The sequence below is a fragment of the Ovis aries genome, chromosome 10, assembly GCF_016772045.2.
Source record: "Ovis aries strain OAR_USU_Benz2616 breed Rambouillet chromosome 10, ARS-UI_Ramb_v3.0, whole genome shotgun sequence".
In the NCBI taxonomy this organism is placed as follows: domain Eukaryota; kingdom Metazoa; phylum Chordata; class Mammalia; order Artiodactyla; family Bovidae; genus Ovis; species Ovis aries.
Window position 1 is genome coordinate 19,385,805 of NC_056063.1, and position 18,641 is coordinate 19,404,445.

Here is an 18,641-nt window from a genome sequence, read left to right on the forward strand (position 1 = left end):
TTGGAGAGAGAAAACGATATTGTTGAGGAGGGTTAATGATGTTAATATGAAAATTGATTATAATCAAATTTGGTTCATTCAGGATAATTTATGATTATTTTTAAAATTTCTACTTTCTAGGTATGTGAAAGCAAGAACAGAACTAACATGGGATTATGGTTATGAAGCTGGAACTATGCCTGAGAAAGAAATCCTCTGCCAATGTGGGGTTAATAAGTGTAGAAAAAAAATATTATAAATCTGTAGTTAATACCTGCTCATGAAATCAGCTGATCAAGCTGAAACTAGGGCCATGCAAAAGAAATCCCTGTGGCCAGTGGAATTAATTTACATTACGATCTGTCAAGAGATCCCAGTTTACCCTTATTGGGAGTGTTTATTTGCATTACTTAGAAATGCTTGGAACAAAATAGGGACATTTTCATATGCATAGCCTATCTCTTTATTCTTACTGCTCTTCAACTGTACATGAGTAGAATGGATGTGTATATTTTATATGAAACACCACTGTATAATTTGTAACTTATTTGTAAATTATATATTCAGAAAAACAGATGTCACAGTTGATTTCAGCACTTCTTACTGCTTTTGTAATTATTATCTTTGACTTTCAAGGCCCCATAGGGCCAAATTTCACCTCTTTACCTACAAAATTTATTTATGTTTAGTTCCTGGCAAATAATTTACCATTGTGAGCCATAAGATGGGCATCAGAGCCTGAAGAATATTAATATTATGCAAATTACTTCCAAGTATTTTAAGTTAATTGGATAAGTTCCATGAAATAGTGTCCCATCAGTCCACTTGAATGAGAAAGAAGAGAAACTCTCCTAGGGGAAAGTTTTGGCACATTTTTTGAAATGAAACTTCTTTTCCACAGATTCTTTTCACTCCTTCTATACAAACACAGGAAAAGCGAGAATAGAAATTTGGATGAGCTGAAATATTTTTGTTCTAGACAGAGTAGAACTGTAAGAAAAGGAAACTTAAGAGAATAGTCAGACATGGCTTATTTATTGCCAGAAGAGATGGTGCTGGGTAAGAATTTCACTTAAAACAATTCTGTTGAAAGAGTCTGAAACAGACCGTTGGAGTTTCCTGGGCATGATGTGCAAATTATTTTCCTAGAGAAAAAGGGAAAGATTTACTCTGCTGTAGGTTTCCTGACCATGATCATCTAGTGAAAAGGGGGTGAGAGTCTCCAAGAGTTAAAACAAAGATGTACATTTGGCTGTCAGGAAATTCTCCTCGCCCCTGGAACCAGCATGGGAATACTAGCTCAAAAAGGAGTAATTGAAGTAGTTCTGGGTTTTTTAGGGTTTGTTTTTTTCTCAGCTTCTGGGTTTAATTACCTTTGGTTACCTTTCAGACAATGGAGAAGGAAATGGCAACCCACTCCAGTATTCTTGCCTGGAGAATCCCAGGGACAGAGGAGCCTGGTGGGCTGCCATCTGTGGGGTCGCTCAGAGTCAGACACGACTGATGTGACTTAGCAGCAGCAGCAGCACCTTTCAAACAAGAATTTAAATTTGTACTAGGTTTAGTTTCTTAAAAATACTGAACTAAATAAAAATTTAACTTGAAGGTGGGTTAGAGAGTGGGAAACCAAAGAGCTAGGAAAGGGAGCAAGAAATTGTAACCAGACAGCCATAGACAAATGGGCAAAGCTGAGAAGTTCATTTATTCACAGTAAAGATGCAGGAATTTTAGGCAACGCACTGAAATAAAATGACACTTGAAAAGTATGGGAAATCTGTACAGAGATCTGACATCCTGATCTCCTCCATCTGTACTGGTTCCCAGCTGTCATCTCCCGTCAGCATCCTAGAGATTCCCTTTGTCTTTCCGATGTCAGGTCTATTTCTAGTTAAATCCCCTTATTTCTCCTTTGATTGATTTACTGCCACATATAGGCATGGGGTCACAAAGAGTTGGACACAACTGAATGACTTTCACTTTATGGGTGAAGCACATCCTCCAGTACCTTTTGAAAGGGAAAAAATGAGACTATATGTTTCAATATGTTCTTTTGCCCTTACACTTGATTGCTGTTTTGGCAGGGCAGAGAGTTCCTGAGTAGCTTTCATACCCAATTTTGAACATACATGCTACATTCCAGTGTTGCTGCTTTGAAATCTGAAAATGTTCTCACCTCTGGCCTTCAGAGTGACTGTTGGAAGTCAGAGGCCATTCTTTCTCTTTTATATTTGTGACCAGTCTTTCTCGAACGTTACAGCAATCTCTTTGACCCAGTGTTCTGTTCCCAGTAAAGGTCTATTATTACACCTGATACTAGGTGTTTGGTGGGGTCTTTAATCTGAAAACCTTGTTCTTTGGTTCAGAGAACTTTTCTTGACGTGTTTCTTTAATCATACCTCATCTATTCTCACTTTCTAGGATTCCTGTTACCCAGACCGTAGACCTCCAGAATTGGTTCTCTGATTTTCTTACCTTTTCTGTTAATTTCCAGCTCTGTGTTATTGCTCTACTTTGTGGGAGATTTCCTCAACGTAATCTTCCAATTTGTCTATTGTGGTGGTTTTTTTGGTTTTGTTAGGTAGGTAGAACAGGGAAAAGGAGTCCAAAATGGCAGTGGCTACAAGACAAGGAAGGGAAAAGCCCATGAAAATGAAACAAAAGAAGGTCCGAGGACCAGAGTGAGGACCTCAGGTAAAACAAACAACACTCCTGGCTGGCCCAATTTATATAGGACAGGCCCAGGGAGAGAGAAACATAAATACAGGAGCCAAAGCTAGCTCGCTGTCTCCCGCGCTCTGGGGCACTCTTCTCGTGTCTTTAGATCGACGTGCCCTCACGCCTCGAAGATGGATTTTCCTGCCATCTTCTAAATAAAATTGAGCTGTAACACTGAGCTGTAACACTGATTTGTCTAAGAGTTATAACATGGTCCATTCGAGACCTGAGAGCTATAACACGGTCTATCCAAGACTTAAGAGCTGCGACACGCCGAGGGGGCTTTAATGTCCATCACTCCAAATCTTTATTGTGATGAGACAAAGAATTGAGGAACATACGCTCACAAGACAGTTTGTTAGTTTATTTGGGGGCAGGGTCTCTTTTTTTTTTTATTTCTAGAGCTCTCTGAATATTTTGTTTTTCTTCAGTAGTAACTTACTGGTTCATGGTTGCAGTATCTTGTCGCTTGGAAAACACTTTATATAGTACATCACACACAGGCATTCATGCCTATGTTTTCTTCCTGAGTATCTGTGACCTCCAAGATTTCTGTTTTCTTTGTATGTTTCCTTTGGTCTTTGTCTTTCAGGCTCTAGGCTTTCCTTAGTGATCTTGGCAGTCTGCTCCTCCCTAAGAGTGGAACACTGAAAAGCTGAGATCAGGATCTGAGAGTGGGGGAAGGGGCCCTTCACCTGCTTCACTTGGCCCAGCTGAGCTATTCAATCTCTTATTTAGGACTCTTTTTGGCCTGGCAATGAGTCAGTCTTACTGCTTGAAGGCAAAACACTGCTGGCAGAACCTGCCCTTTTTTCTCTCGTTTTGCTGCTCCGCACGTCTGCTGCTGTAATTCATGTGTGTTGGGCAAGACTAAGTTATCCTTTTTAACAGTTTCTCTTTTCTGTCCCCAATTTGCCTCCTTTCCTCTCTTTAAAACCTGCTCAAAAAGCAAGACCTCGAGAAGTTTTTCCTTTGATTGCCTCAGCAAACCACCAGCTATTACATGTTTCTTTTTTACAGAGCAACTTATTTTGTAACTGCGATTTAATTACCCGCGTCTGTGTTTTGTGTGTTTGTTCCATGCGCCAGAAACCTCATCTTGTATGGTGCTGTGTACACTACGGGTGCTAAATAAAGAATTACCACTGGAAGCTGGCATTGCACTCAGTTAATTCTGCCTCCGCTTATGCTAGACCTGTTCAGCCCAAACTTGGGGGGTGTGCGAGTGAAATAATGGCTGACCACTGGAAACTGGCATTGCACTCGGTTAATACTTGGGTGGGTGGGTGTGTGTGGAGTGTTATTTTGATTGTGCCGCATGGCATGTGGGATTTTAGTTCCCCAACCAGGGATTGAATCCGGGCCCCCTGCAGTGGAAGTGTGGAGTCTCAATCACTGGACCGCCAGGGAAGCCCCACGTGATAACGGCTTTTTAAAAATAACGGGTAATCCCTCAGGAAGACCCATCACTTCTCCAGCTGAGTCCAGGGACTTCGGCCACCTTCCCTCCGACCATCGGATAAGTGGGCGCAGAGTGGGGAGCGCCTGGCGTGATTCGTTTTTTCTTTTTAAAGCAGTTCGAATTCAGACTCGGAGGTAGAGAAGCTGTCTGCAAAGCCTCGGTGCGCTTCCCCGGCAGGGGAAATCCATCAGCTTGATTTCGCCAAAGCGGACTTCCGGCGGCGGGGAAGCAGCGCGCAGACATGGATCCGGCGGGGCCTTCCGCGCCCGAGTCGACCCGCGGCGCCAGCTGGTCCGAGGCCCACGCCGCGCGGGACACAGTCCCGCTCCCGACCGGTGAGTACCGCGCCGGGGGCGGCCGGGTGGGGCTCGGTGGTGGCCCAGGGCCGCTCTGCGGTCGCCGCCTTATGGGAGTCGCCGGCCCGGTCTCCAAGACCGCGGTGAAGTCTTTGCCCCGCGGCCCCCGGGCGTCCACCGCCAGCGGCCCCGAGCCCAGACCACTACCCGGGGCCCCTCGGAGGGGCGATCGTTTGCCTCCGTTTGCCGTGTGCTTTGCCTCTCCCCACTGCAGATGGGAAAGCCCATTGCTGCGGTCCTACATCGCTAGGAATGCAGCCAGCTGGGGAAAGCGAAAGAAAAGCCTGTGGGTTTCCTTTCCCAGCGCGGCTCCGCCCGCTTCTCAAACAATGCGGTCGGAGAAGTTCCCCGGGGAGAGGGGAGCTAGGCTGGAGGTGGACCCCTTTTGAAGAGAACTGGCCAGTTGGGTCTCAGGATCAGTTGTTTAGTCGCTAAATCGCGTCCGACTCTTTGTGACCCCATGGACTGTAGCCCGCCAGGCTCCTCTGTCTAAGGGATTCCCTAGGCAGGAATACTGGAGTGGGTAGCCATGCCCTCCTCCAGGGGATCTTGGCAGGCGGATTTTTTTTTTTTTTTTTAACCGCTGAGCCACCGGAGAAGCCCGGCGGGGAGGAGGGGTCGGGGCGGGCTGGCTGGGTTTAAGAAGCAGTTTGGAAACTTTCCACAGAGAATGCGATATTTTGGAACCATGCCCTCCTTTCCATTTAGTAGTTCAAGTCTGTGGCCCTGTCTTTAAGTGAGACAGCAGCCTCTTGAGGGGGCACCTTTCTTGCAGTTCAACAGGTGTGGATCTTCTAACCCGTGTAGATCTTCTTCCCAGTGCATGCTCAGGACCAGGTGCCAGGAATACAGAGATGAGCTAGGCAGACCCTGCCCTAGAGAATCTAATAGGCAACTCGGGTGTGAGCTGCTGAGAACCACAGAGGCACAAATGAGGGGCTCCTTCCGCTCAGCCTGGTGTTCAGGGGACACCCTGTCTTCGTTTTAAAAGGCAAGAGTCAGTCACCCAGGGGTAGAAAGGGTGAAAGGGCAGTCCAGAGATGAAGACTCGAATAAAGGCGCCAGCCACAAAACATCAAATGTGGCAGCCACAAGTGAAGCAACATGTTGACTTTCATTTTAGCCGGCGAGCATTTAGCTAGTGGGCTTCCCTGGTGGCTCACATGGTAAAGACTCTTTCAGCAATGCAGGAGACCTGGGTTTGATCCCTGGTCGGGAAGATCCCCTGGAGAAGGGAATGGCTACCCACCCCATTATTCTTGCCTGGAGAATCCCATAGACAGAGGAGCTTGGTGGGCTGCATACAGTCCATGAGGTTGCAAAGAGTTGGACTCAGCTGAGTGACTTAACACTAGCACTACTGATCATACAGAATGCAAGATGAGTTACTGGAGATGAGGTTGTTTCCCGACCTTTTCCCCAAACTCCAGACTCCTATCACCAATTTAATCAATGCTTGGAGCGATCTCAAACTCCTTTTTGCCTGCACACACCCACATTCTCCAGACCTGCTCAACCAACTGCTAGCAGCCTTCCCATTCCGTTCACCCAGGTGCTCAGGCCAAGACCCTAGTTCCACACTCGGTGCCGCTCTCTCCTCCTTGCCTCCCACCTCACGTGTTAGTCAGACCAGTCAGTTCTGTCTCCAAAATATATCTCGAGCCTGACCTCTTGCCCCTTCTATCACTACCATCCAAGCCACTATCATCTCAGACCTAGACTGTGGGTTTCCTGGCTTCCGCTGTAGCCTGTCATACAGACAGGACTGCACAGAAGCCAAAAGGACCTTATAAAACAAAAGCAAATGTGATTCTCCTGCTCAAAGCCCTCCAGTAGTCTCATTGCTTTCCGAGTAATCTTACTGTGGCTACTGTGTACCCCGTGTCTGATCTGATCCAATCCCTACCCATCTTGATGACTGCCACCCCTCACTGCCTTGCGAGTCCTCTAAACCCCCACCATATTCAAATCTCTGCCCAGCGGTAACCTCCACAGATGGCCTTGCCTGCCCACCCTGTTTAGAAGAGCCCTCCCCCGACCCTCATCAGTCTCACCCTCCTTCCCTTGCTCGTTTTTTCTTCATAGCACTTACTACTACCTGAAAATAATGTGTTTGAGGGTCTATCTCTACTACTAGGATGTAAGTTTCATGAGTGTTGAAATTCACATCTTATTCCCTGCTTTACTTGTAGTGCCTAAAAGGATGCTTAATAGGTGCTCATCACGTATTAAAGAAACCGGTGAGTCTGCATGTAAAGAGCTTGGCTTCTATTCTCCAGGTGATAGAGAAGAGTTTTTAGCAGGAAACACGGACAGTGGACATTTTAGATAGCCCACTCTGGCAGCAGTGTGACGAAGGAAGTGGAGGCGTGACAAGGGAAAGCAGGAGGAGGGCCATGAGCTTATCAGAATGGACCAGATAAAAGACAGTGAGGGCAAGGCTTTCCCACACTGCTGCCAGAGCTCACTCTCAGGTGCACGTGTGCCTACACACAGAGATCAGGTCATGGCAGTGCCAGTGTTAATCAGGGCCTGTTGGCTACAAATAGTGCAAAATCAACCTGATACCATTTAAGCAACGGGGATGCTTGTTACTGGAAAGCAGGGAGACCAGACTCATCCCAGGAGCATGGATGCTGTTGTATTTTCCAGAAAGAGCCAGGAACCAGGGCCTGAAAAGTCTTCATACACTTTGACAGCACTCAGCATATCTGCTTTGTTCTTCTCTTTCTTTGGTCCAGTTTTCCTGCTAATGGGATAGAAGATGGCCACACTCACAGCTTCTCAGGTTTTTACATCTCCTTCAAGAAGCCAGCCCAGTCTGAACTAAAATCTTCTATTCTGAATTCTGTATATCTGGGACGGGCAGGTAGGTCCTCTAGGACTGTCAGCTGTGCATAGGGAAAGAGTCACTTAGTACAAACATGTCTGCTGGGGGTCATTCCTGTGTGTGATGGTGAGCCTGGATAAATCAGGAGATAGTACAGCTCTTATAAATCAGGAAATAGTGAATAACCCAGTAGAAAAATGGGCTAAGGATGTCAGTGCCAGAGGAGAAATGCAGATGCCACCTTGTGATATCCTATATTCACAATTAGAGATGATGATTCATTTCTCTCTGCACTTTGTATTATTTTTTGACTCAGTCATCTAACTTTCTGTCCCGGCTATACCTTTATAGTATGTTTTAAAATCAGACAGACTCTCTCTCATTTTTCCCTAAGTTTTGTTCACTGCCCATAATCATTTATTCTTCCAAATAATATATTTTTCAACCTCTTGAAAATAACCTTCTTGAGATTTAACTTGAAATGGCATTAAATCTAAAACTTATGCCAACCAAAGGAAAACACAACCTAAAAACTGCAAGTTTTGTTTCCTGTGGGGACCTTACTCAGGACTGTAGCCTGGGAGCCGGACTCTGGGGAACTGCTTTGAAGAGGTGAGGGAGGAGCCAGGATATAAAGTTTTTGCTGGAAACAAACATGTGGTTGAACATCAGAAGGCTACTGCTAAGTTAATGATTTTAGAGCTTTTCTAAGTATGGGAAGATGCAAGAATCTGGGCTCATGGAAATTATTCCTTAGAAGTGCATCCTAAGTATGTAGAGCAAGTATTCCGTTTTTGCCATCCTGAACCCCCCTGAGGGCACACCGTTTTTAGGGGGTGGGGATTGCTGCAGTGGCTGGTGGCTTGATGGATTTTTAGGGGCTGGGGATTGCTGCCGTGGCTGATGGCTTGATGGCAGGCAGCATGTTTTCGTTTGCCCTTATTTGAGCTAGAACAGACAGCATTATGACATCCAGCCTTCTGTCCAGGTGCACCGTATTTCTCTCCTTGTACTGAAATGGAGCTTAAAACAACTCTTTCGTCGTGTTATTCCCCTCCTCAAAAATCCTTCCTGGCAGCCTTTCACCATCTGTTCCTCAAATTCTTTTCCCGCTTCCTTTGCATGAACTCTCCTCTTCAGTCCCGCTGATGAGCTGTCTCCCAGTCTCACCTCTTGGCCTCTCCCCGCATCTGTGCTTCTGTCTGCAACGTCCCCCCCACCTTGACTCCCCTTTCCATCTCCAGGTTGTACCGGCTCCTTGACAGCACCCCATCCCACCGGGAGCACTTCCTCCTCTGACCATAGCATGTATTTTATTTCCTACTCAGCAGCTACATTACGCTGTGCCATGTATTCTGTTATTTTACTTTCCCAGTTGCCACTTCATCTCCTTGTTTACCTTGTCAGCTTCTTGCAGGCAACAGTTCTGTCTCATGTTTCTTTTATAGCATCTGCTGTGCCTTCTTCCATCTGTACCATATCTTCCATTTGGTAGCCACCGTCTGCCTATGCGTCTGGAGCACTGAAAATGTGGATTGTCCAGCTGAGACGTGCAGTAACCACGAAACACACTGGACTTCAAAACTCAGTACAAAGGATGAATTAATTGTTTTATTGATTAAATGTTGAAAGGGTAGTATTTTGGATATATTTGATGGAATAAAGGCTATTAATTTCACCAACTTCCTTTTGAGGGGGACCTGCCATGTAGCATGTGGAATCTTAGATCCCCAATAGGATCAAACCCGTGCACCCTGCATGGAGAGCAGAGTGTTAGCCACTGGACCACCAGGGAAGTCCCTCCTTTGCTTTTTTAAATGAGGCTTCTAGAAATTCTTCATCTGCACCTGTGGCTCACATGGTGTTTCTACGGATAGCGCTGGTGTAGAGCCCTCAACACAGTGACTCTTGTACAAAGAGGCGCTCCCGGCTCGGTGGTAGTTTGAGAGGAATGAAAAGCAGCAGTTCGCCGGTTCCATTTCATCTGAGGCGTTTCCTCTCAGTCTCCCCCACTCCTGTTTTCTTGGTTGATAGGAGCAGGAGGATCACTCGTTTGTAGCCCCACTAAGCAGGACTCCAATCCAGGAAACAAATGATAATTAAAGAAGAAACTCATCTGAACGTGAAACAAATGCTAGCTCCAAAGTGAGGACTTTGGACAGTGTGAGACGTAAAAGTCTAATTTAAGAGAGGTGCTGAGAGATCTTACGCTTTGGAGTAACCAAAAAAGACTTTTAAGACGCGCTTAAGCAGTTTAACCTCATCTAAATTGAACCCTTTCACCGTTAAATGAAGTTTTGTTTCAGAACTAAAATTTGAAGGTAAAATTGAAAGTGCTTTCTGCTATGGAAAACCAGATGAATAAAGAGGATGAGCATTGGAAAGGGCAAAGAAATATTACATGGATGCCTGTGGCCAAACTAACAGCAAACTAATAGATTAGCAAGTAAAGGTTGTCTCCCCCAGGTGCGTCCAAGTGGGATGTTGGGAACAGCTGGCTTTTTTCTCCATCTCTGACTCTTCCCTGTTCTTCCTAGCTCTCCTTCTCTGTTTCTTTCCTTTCTTCATTCTTCTCTTTGAAAAAAAACAAAAACTGCTTCCTATCATGTATCTTACTCTCCTAATTTATTATACTAGATTACATCACATTAAAGTACATTGTTCATTTACCTCTAATTCACCCCAAATTTATTTTTGAATATAGTATAAGGATCTAAATTGTTTTTTATAGGTAGTTAATCAGAGCATTATTTCTTGAATACAACTGATTTATAATGTCAGCGATTATAATTGAGAGCTTCCTGTGGGCAGGGAAGTGATGTGAGAACTTTGTATTTAAATTCCTACTTCTGTTTGTTAGGCAGAGGGTTTCCTCCTGTGTGTGCTCAGGCTTTTCAGTCGTGTCTGACTCTGTGGCCCTGTGGACTCTTAGCTCACCCGGCTCCTCTGTCTATGGGATTCTCCTGGCAGGAAGACTGGAGTGGGTTGTCATTCCCTCCTCCATGGGAGTCTCTCCGATCCAGGGGTCAGACGGTGTCTCTTATGTCTCCATCACTGGCAGGCGGGTTCTTTACCACTAGCACCATCTGGGAACCCCATTGTTCCTCATGTTTCAATCTTTTATTTATTTATTTTTGTTTTGTTATAGAAAGTCCCTGGACATTTTAAATAAAACATTTTCTTTTTTATTAATCCATTAAAAATTGCAAAGGTGCTTTTCTACTTGGGTCCCAAATTTTTTCTCCCCGGGAGCTGAGAGACTCTTCTAAAAACAAGTGCCCGGCCCTCTCCTTTAAGATGGGTGGAGGAGTTGCAGACCAAGAAATTCCACTTTCCATTTCTCACGAGGGATGTTACTTTGTAGGTGTCTTCCAGGTTGCAGAAAGGTTGCAAAAAAGGATATGCGCGCTCTGCCCCAAAGACCTCGAGTGTAGTGTCCTGTACTTTGCACAGTCAGAGAATATAGCTGCTCATGAAAACTGTTTGGTAAGTTTGAACACACATGAGTCCTTTCAGGGAAGGACATCCCGAAATAGACAAATGTACTTTGAATACAACAAAGAACAACACATTGGCTGCTCATGATTTGGGCTTTGAAGTGGGGATTTGGGGAGCATATTTTTCTCTTTTTAAAGTGTTAGATAGTAACACTTTTTGATTACTTTTGGTTTTATTTATAACTGATCAAACGTAAGGAATTATGGTGAAGAAGCTTCTTTAAAGATATTTTAATTAAATATTTCAAATATAACAGATACCCATAGACATTTATAAAATGTCTACCCCAGATTTATAAAATGATATTATATGATACTCACTTCAGCTTTTTTGTTTTTTTAAAGGAAAAACAACGTAGATAGTTAAGGACTCTCCCTTCTCTGTCCCATTCGCGGCATTCCTTCACCAACACAAGTTTGGTACTTATTATCTTCTTTTTAATTTTATGCTTCCACCACATATTTAAGTATTTCTAAACAATAATATGATATTGTTTTACATGTTCTTGGACTTTACAGAATTTCTATCAAATTCTGTGGATTATTGAGACTTATCCATGTTGATAGGCCCTCTAATCTTTAATTTTAAATGTTACAGTATTCCATTTTATGACTATAATTACTATCTTTTAAAATGATTTTTTCTTTCTTTAGTGTTTGTTTATCTTTTGACTGTGCTGGGTCTTTGTTGCTGCGCCTGGGCTTTCTCCAGTTGCAGCAGGCAGGGGCTTCTCTAGTTGGCGGTACGTGGGCTGCTCCATGCTGGGGCTTCTCTTGTTGCAGAGCAGAGGCTCCGGAGGGCGCAGGCTCAGCAGTTGTGGTGCACAGGCTTAGTTGCAAGACATGTGGGATCTTCCCGGATCAGGGATCGAGCCCGAGTCCCCTGCATTGGGAGGCACATTCTTAGTCACTGGACCCCCAGGGAAGTCCCCATAATCACTATTAAAGTGAATGATCATTTGGGGTTTTCCAGTTTTTTGTGTGACTGACCAGCTGCCATGAATATCCTTGGATAGGTCTCCTAATTCATGGGAGCTTTCCTCTGATCTGGGGGGCACTTAGCAAAAAGCAGAACTGCTGGGCTCAGGAAGAGTACATTCTGCACCTCACGAAATGTGCCAAACTGCTCTCCAAAGGGGATTGCGCCAAGTTTGACTTCCACTGTTCTTACTTCTTTGTCAACACTTAATTCTGTGTGATTTATTTATTTATTCATTTTGGTCTGGTAAAAGTGTGTGCAATTATGTAGAAAATTGCCAAACTGTCCTCCACGTGGCTGTACCATTTTACATTCCCACCTGAAATGAGTGAGTTCATGTTGTTTGTATTTTAATCAGTAATGGCCTGATGACATGAGATTTTGAACATTTTTTCATGTATTTATTTATCATCTGTATATCTTCTTTGGTGTTGTCTGTTCACATCTTTTGTCCAGTTTTTAATTAGCTTGTTATTGTTGTTAAGTTTTAAGAGCTCTTTATATCTTGGATAGAAGTCCTTTGACAGATATATTTTATGTATTTGCCCCCAACCTGTAGCTCTTCTTTTCTCTCTTCACAGTTCCTCCTTGGATCTGTGGTTTGGTGTCTGTCATGATACTATGAAATTTAATGTTTTCCTTTCAGATGGGTGTGCGATAGTCTCTTGTTTGTATTTGCAGTTCCTGGGTGACTTTGTGGGCTTGCACCTCCTTCTTCTGTGTGGTTCTGTTTTGCTTTCTTTATGCAGTTCTGTTTGTTGATTCTATGACTTCTGTTCAGAGACTACATTTTATTTTTGAGATCTTAATTTCACTTATATATGTTTATTTACATAAAAATACATTCAATGCTTTATCATATATTTGGCTTTTGATTTTATTTATGGTGCTTCCTGTTGCATGGAAGCTTGTAATGTAATTAACATTCGTCATTTTCCTTTATAATTTGTAGGATTTTCACCCTAAGAATTTCTTTTCCATATTAAGTTTCTGTTTCCCAAAAAGTTCAAAAATTGTGTTGTTCTCATTTAGCTTTTTTTTAAAATTATGCTAATCAGTTTTTTGTTGATAATAAGAATGCCTTTGGATTTAGAAACAGCTCATTTGGGACTGAGGTAAATTAGAAAGCTATGGGCTTCCCAGGTGGCTCACTGGTGAAGAATCCACCTGACAATGCAGGAGATGTGGGTTTGATCCCTAGTTGAGAAGATCCTCTGGAAAAGGAAATGGCAACCCTCTCTAGTATTCTTGCCTGGGAAACCCCATGGACTGAGGAGCCTGTTGGGCTACAGTCTGTGGGTCACAAACGAGTTGGATACAACTTAGCTACTAAACAACAACATATTAGAAAGCTAAAGGAAAGATCGAAATAATTAAGGGAAGTGATATTTTTGATGCAACTGAATTTATCTGGATCACTATATAAAGCAAGGATCTACTTTTGACAATGTGAACAATGGTGAACAATGTCGAATTCGTGGTATCTGAAGATGATGTAGCTTTGGGACCAGGAGCCAGGCTTGATCACTCAAGAACTTTTGTGTAGCAGAGTTTTATTAAAGTGAAAAAGGGACAGAGAAAGCTTCTGACACAGACATCAGAAGAGGGGTGGAGAGTACCCCGCTCACTGGTCTTTGCAAGGGCGCTATATACCTTATTACAATAAAGGGTCTTACCAGATGCATTCCCACAACATACATCTTAAGATAACAAGATTAGTCAGAAGGTTCTTGTTAAGGAGAAACATGTCTTTGAGCAAGATTCATTGTTACATTGACTAAGACAAAGCAGTGTAGGAAAAAACATTTGTCCTTTTCTCCTCTTTGGGAACTCCAGACCCCACTCTCCTCCTTGAGTACCCCAGACATCTCATCAACCTGCCTAGGAATTGACTCTCACCTCTTTTTGTTTTTTCCATGTGATTAACTACTTCTCCCAGCTCTATCTCGCCTGCAGTGTGGGAGACCCAGGTTTGATCCCTGGGTTGGAAAGGTCCCCTGGAGAAGGAAATGGCTACCCACTCCGGTATTCTTCCCTGGAGAATCCCATGGACAGAGGAGTCTGGTGGGCTACAGTCCATGGGATTGCAAAGAGTCAGACACAACTGAGCAACTAACACTTTCACTTTCCTGCACTGTTATTAAAAAAAACAAACTATCCTTTCCTTACTGATTTGTAGTGATAATAACGGTAACTGTTGTTATTATGATTTGGTGTCCAGTGTGTGTAAGGTAATACTCTGGGTGGGAGCTTACCTGTGTTTAACTATTCATCCTCACAACTACCCTAAGACGGAGGTTTTGTAATTACGCCCAAACTAAAGGTGGAACAACTGAGGCACGGAGAAATTAAGTGACTTGCCCAAGGTCACAGGGCTGTAAGTGACTGAGCCAGGACTCTCGCCTAGATGTCTCGTTCTTGAACCTTCATCCTTACCTGTTGCTCTTAACAGCATTGTCATATAGGCACAGATATCTTTCTGGCTGTCCATTCTGTTCCATTAGCCACTAATGTATCCCTGAGCTGGTACAATGCTCTTAATTACTATGATTTTACAATAAGCCTTAGCTTTTTTTTTTTTTTTTTGCACTTTGAATTTGAGATCGGCTTATCAGGTTTCACAGAAATTTCTATTGGAATTTTAACTGGAATTCTATGGAATTTATAGATAAATTTGGGAAAAAATAGACACCCTCACAATATGTCTTTCCATTAACAGGGAAGACATATTAGCCAGGTCTTTTATGAATTTCAAAAATGTCCAACAATTTTTGTCAGAACTTTGGGTTAGGTCTATTCCTGTGTTGGTTTTTGTTTTGTTTTTGTTAATACATTTTTAAAATGGACTATTATTGGTATACAGGCTTCCCAGGTGGCTCAGAGGTAAAGAATCCACGTGCCAAGACAGGAGATGCAGGTTCAATCTGGAGAGGAAATGACAGCCCGCTCTAGTATATTCTTGCTTGGAGAATCCCATGACCAGAGGAGGCTGTAGTCCACAGGGTTGCAAAAGAGTCGGATATGTCTAGCAACTAGACAACAGCATAATTGATATACACAAACACTATTGATTTTTTTTTTAACTCACCCAAAAATCTTGCCAAACTCTTGCATCTAAAAATCAGTTACTTGGATATTTTATTTGGACAGTCCTCATCTATAAATGAAAACTTTTTTTTTCCTATAAATTTTTGGGCCTCTTAAATTCTTTTTCTTATTTTACCACATTTTTCTAGAACATTGTGTTATACTGGTGATTAGAAGCATGTTAGTGAGCCTTGATTGTTCTTATATTACTGGGATGCTTCTAGGTTTTATCATTAAATTTGTATTTACTTTAAGTTTTTAATACTTTCAATTTATTAAAATTAGATAGCTCCGTTTTATTCCTAGTTTTCTACAAGTTAAAGTGTTGAATATTATGAAGTGCTTTTTTCTGCATCTATTGTAATGTTCTTCTGGGCTCTTTCCCTCTCTTTCTCTGGCCATGCACAATGCTAGATGCTTTCTTTTTTTACATACACACTTTGACTTTCTTAAATCTCAAACTTATAGAAAAGTTGCACATACAGTACAAAGAATCTTTTTTGTTGGAACTGATCAAAGAAATATTCACATATTGAGATAAAGGAAAGTCATTCTGGCTTATACATGAGGTAACTAGAATTTTATGCTAACTAAAATAGTCTTTCTGTGGCCTATCAAATATACATTGTACATCTGGTTTATTTGTTAGAGATAAGGGCACATTGACCAGAAGTAAAGAATGTCCATGTTAAAAATAAAAATTAAATGTCTTTCTTCCTGGCATGCCAACCTCGGTCCTTCTTTGATGATAAACCTCCCTTCCCAGGTACCAAGGTCATACTGACTCACTGCGTATGTGCTGGTCTGTTCTTTTTCTTCTTTTTTTTTTTTAATAATTTTGAAGAAATATAACGCTGACTTGTTTAACCTTCTTTGTTCTGACAAGGTATAAAACTGTACTAGAAACAGTGCTTCTGCAGAGCAGTTTCTTACAGTAATCTGGGAAATGGACTTCCGGGCTAGGCCTTCATTTGGCTCAAATCCATTCTTACTATAGATGGTTTATTGATTATTTTCATTGACAGAACCATCGGAAATTGAGACACGATGTCCTTCCTGAACACTCAGTGCACCTTTTCTACAAACAAGGATATTTACATAATCACAATGTAAACATCAAAATCAGGGATTTAGCATTAATATATGACTATCACCTGATCCTCAGACCACTCAGGTTTCAGGTTCAAGTGTCCTAACAACTTGCTTTATAACAGAAGATTCGGTTATGTTTGGTTTTCATGTCTCAAGTTTTCTCCTTTTAATTTGTTACTATAAGATATGTGTTTATTTTCTGCTGTAAAGCCATTTTGAGAATAACACTATTTGATTGTGATGTTTATCCTAATATACTCTTAATGTTCATTTTCTATTTTTAGTTAACTTTGCTGGTATAATTTACATTAAAAAGCACTCATTTTAAATGTACAGTTCAGAGAGTATTAATTCACGTATTTGCCAATGTAACCGCTACCACCATCAAGATGTAGAACATTTCTATTACCCCAGAAGGTTCTCTCATGCCTCCTTGTAACCACTTCCCCCCTAGCCCCAGCACCTCTAGGCTGAGCCTGTCTTTCCATCTCGTATGAAAGGAAGCAGTGTGTATGCTTTGTGTCTGGCATCTTTTGCTCATTAACAGTCTTTGGAGATTCTTCCATGGTGTTTCTCATTTCTGTATTTTGTACCTTTTTATTTCTGCATAGTATTCCATTGTATGGATCTATCATAATTTGTTTATTCATTTGTCTGTTGATAGACATAGGTATTATTTCCATTGTGGGGCTATGCTATGTGCTGTGCTCAGTTGCTTCAGTCGTGTCTGTCTCTTTGCAACCCCATGGACTGTAGCCCGCCAGGCTCCTCTGTCCATGGGATTCTCCAGGCAAGAATACTGGAGTGGGTCCCCATGCCCTCCTCAGGGGATCTTACCAGCCCAGGGATGGTACCTGCTTCTCTTGTGTCTCCTTCATTAGCAGGTGGGTCTTTTACCACCAGCATCACCTGGGGATTTTAAGATAACTCTGCTGTGAACATCTGAATATGTGTCTTCATGTAGACATGCTTTTTGTGTATTATATCACTGGTTTGTTTTTTTTAGATTCCACATATAAGTGATGACATGTACTATCTTTGACTTATTTCACTAAGCATAATACCCTCCACATCCATCCATGTTGTTGCAAATGGCAAAATTTCATTCTTTTTTATGGCTGAATAGTATTCCATTGTGTGTTTGTGTGTGTGTGTGTGTATACCTACTAAACATACACATACATGCATACATATATGTGTGTGTATATATATAGGAGCTTCCCTGGTGGCTCAGACGGTAAAGAATCTGCCCACAGTGTGACAGACTCGAGTTTGATCCATGAATCTGGAAGATCCCCTGGAGAAGGGATCTTCTGAAGTGGCTACCCACTCCAGTATTCTTGCGTGGAGAATCCCACGGACAGAGAAGCCTGGCAGGCTACAGTCCATGGGGCCACAAAGAGTCACACACCGCACATCTTTATTATCCGTTCATCTGTTGATGGACACACAGTCTGCTTCCATACTTTGGCTATTGTAAATAATACTGTTATGAACACTGTGGTACATGCATCTTGTTGAATTAGTGCTTTCATTTTCTTTGGATGCATACCCAGGAGTGGAATTAATGGATCATATGATAGTTCTATTTTCAGTTTTTTTTTGAGGAACCTCCATATTGTTTTCCATAGCAGCTGCACCAACTTATATTCCCACCATCTGTGCACAGGGTTCCCTTTTCCCAACATCATCACCAACATTTGTGTGCAATCTCCTTGATGACAGCCATTCTGACAGGTGTGAGGTGACATCTCTTTCAGGTTTTCATTTGCCCTTCTCTGATGATCCGTGATATTGAGCATCTTTTCATGTGCCTTTTGGCCATCTGCATGTCTTCTTTGGAAAAATATCCATTCAGATCTTCTGCCCATCTTTTAATCAGGTTATTTTTTGATCTTCAGTTTTATGAGCTGTTTGTATATTAACCCCTTACTGGTCATTATCATATACAAATATTTTCTCCCACTCAATAGGTTGTCTTTCTGTCTTATTGATGGTTTGTTGATGCAAAAGCTTTTAAGGTTAATTAGGTCCCATTTGTTTATTTTTGTTTATATTGTCCTTGCATTTGGAGATAAAAAAGAATATTGCCCGTGTTTTCTTCTAGGAGTTTTATGGTGCCCCATCTTACACTTAGGTCTTTAATCCATTTTGAATTTATTTTTGTGGATGATGAGAATATGTTCAAATTTCATTTTTTAACGTGTTGATGTCCAATTTTCCCATCACTGCTTATTGAAGAGACTGTCTTTTCTCCATTGTATATTCTTGCCTTCTTTAAATGTGGACATACGCTTTTATTTCTTGGGTGAATACCTAGAAGAGGAATGCTGGGTCATAAAGTAAGTGTATGTTTAACTTTAAAGGTGACTGCATTATTTTACACTTCTACCAACAATGTGTAAGCATTTCATTTGCTCCATACCTGCACTGACACTTGGCTATTTTTCAGTCTTTTTAATTCTAACCAATCTGGTGAGTGTGTATTGCTTTCTCATTATAGCTGTGGCTGCGGGTTACCGATTTTGAGCATCTTTTCATGTGCTTATTCACCATTTGTAACTCTTCTTCTCTGAAGTGTCTGTCCAGATCTTTTGGCCATTTTTAATTGTATCGTCTTATTGAGTGGCAACAGTTTTTCCTA

At 42.1% G+C, this 18,641-nt stretch overlaps 1 protein-coding gene across 24 annotated transcripts in view; it reads left to right on the plus strand.

The window, feature by feature from the left end:
• The window catches only part of SETDB2 (SET domain bifurcated histone lysine methyltransferase 2), an 84,307-nt gene that overhangs the window by 38,238 nt on the left and 27,428 nt on the right, over positions 1-18,641 (plus strand). For 18 of the 24 annotated variants that reach the window (XM_042254714.2, XM_042254718.2, XM_060394351.1 and 15 more), the window contains one exon: positions 4,269-4,491. In XM_042254714.2, the coding sequence (XP_042110648.1) occupies positions 4,269-4,491 (223 nt within the window). Of the gene's footprint in view, positions 1-120; positions 3,846-4,268; positions 4,492-7,253; positions 7,382-10,706; positions 10,829-18,641 lie in introns of those variants that run through there. The other 6 variants (XM_060394354.1, XM_060394353.1, XM_042254729.1 and 3 more) reach the window with 4 other exon arrangements.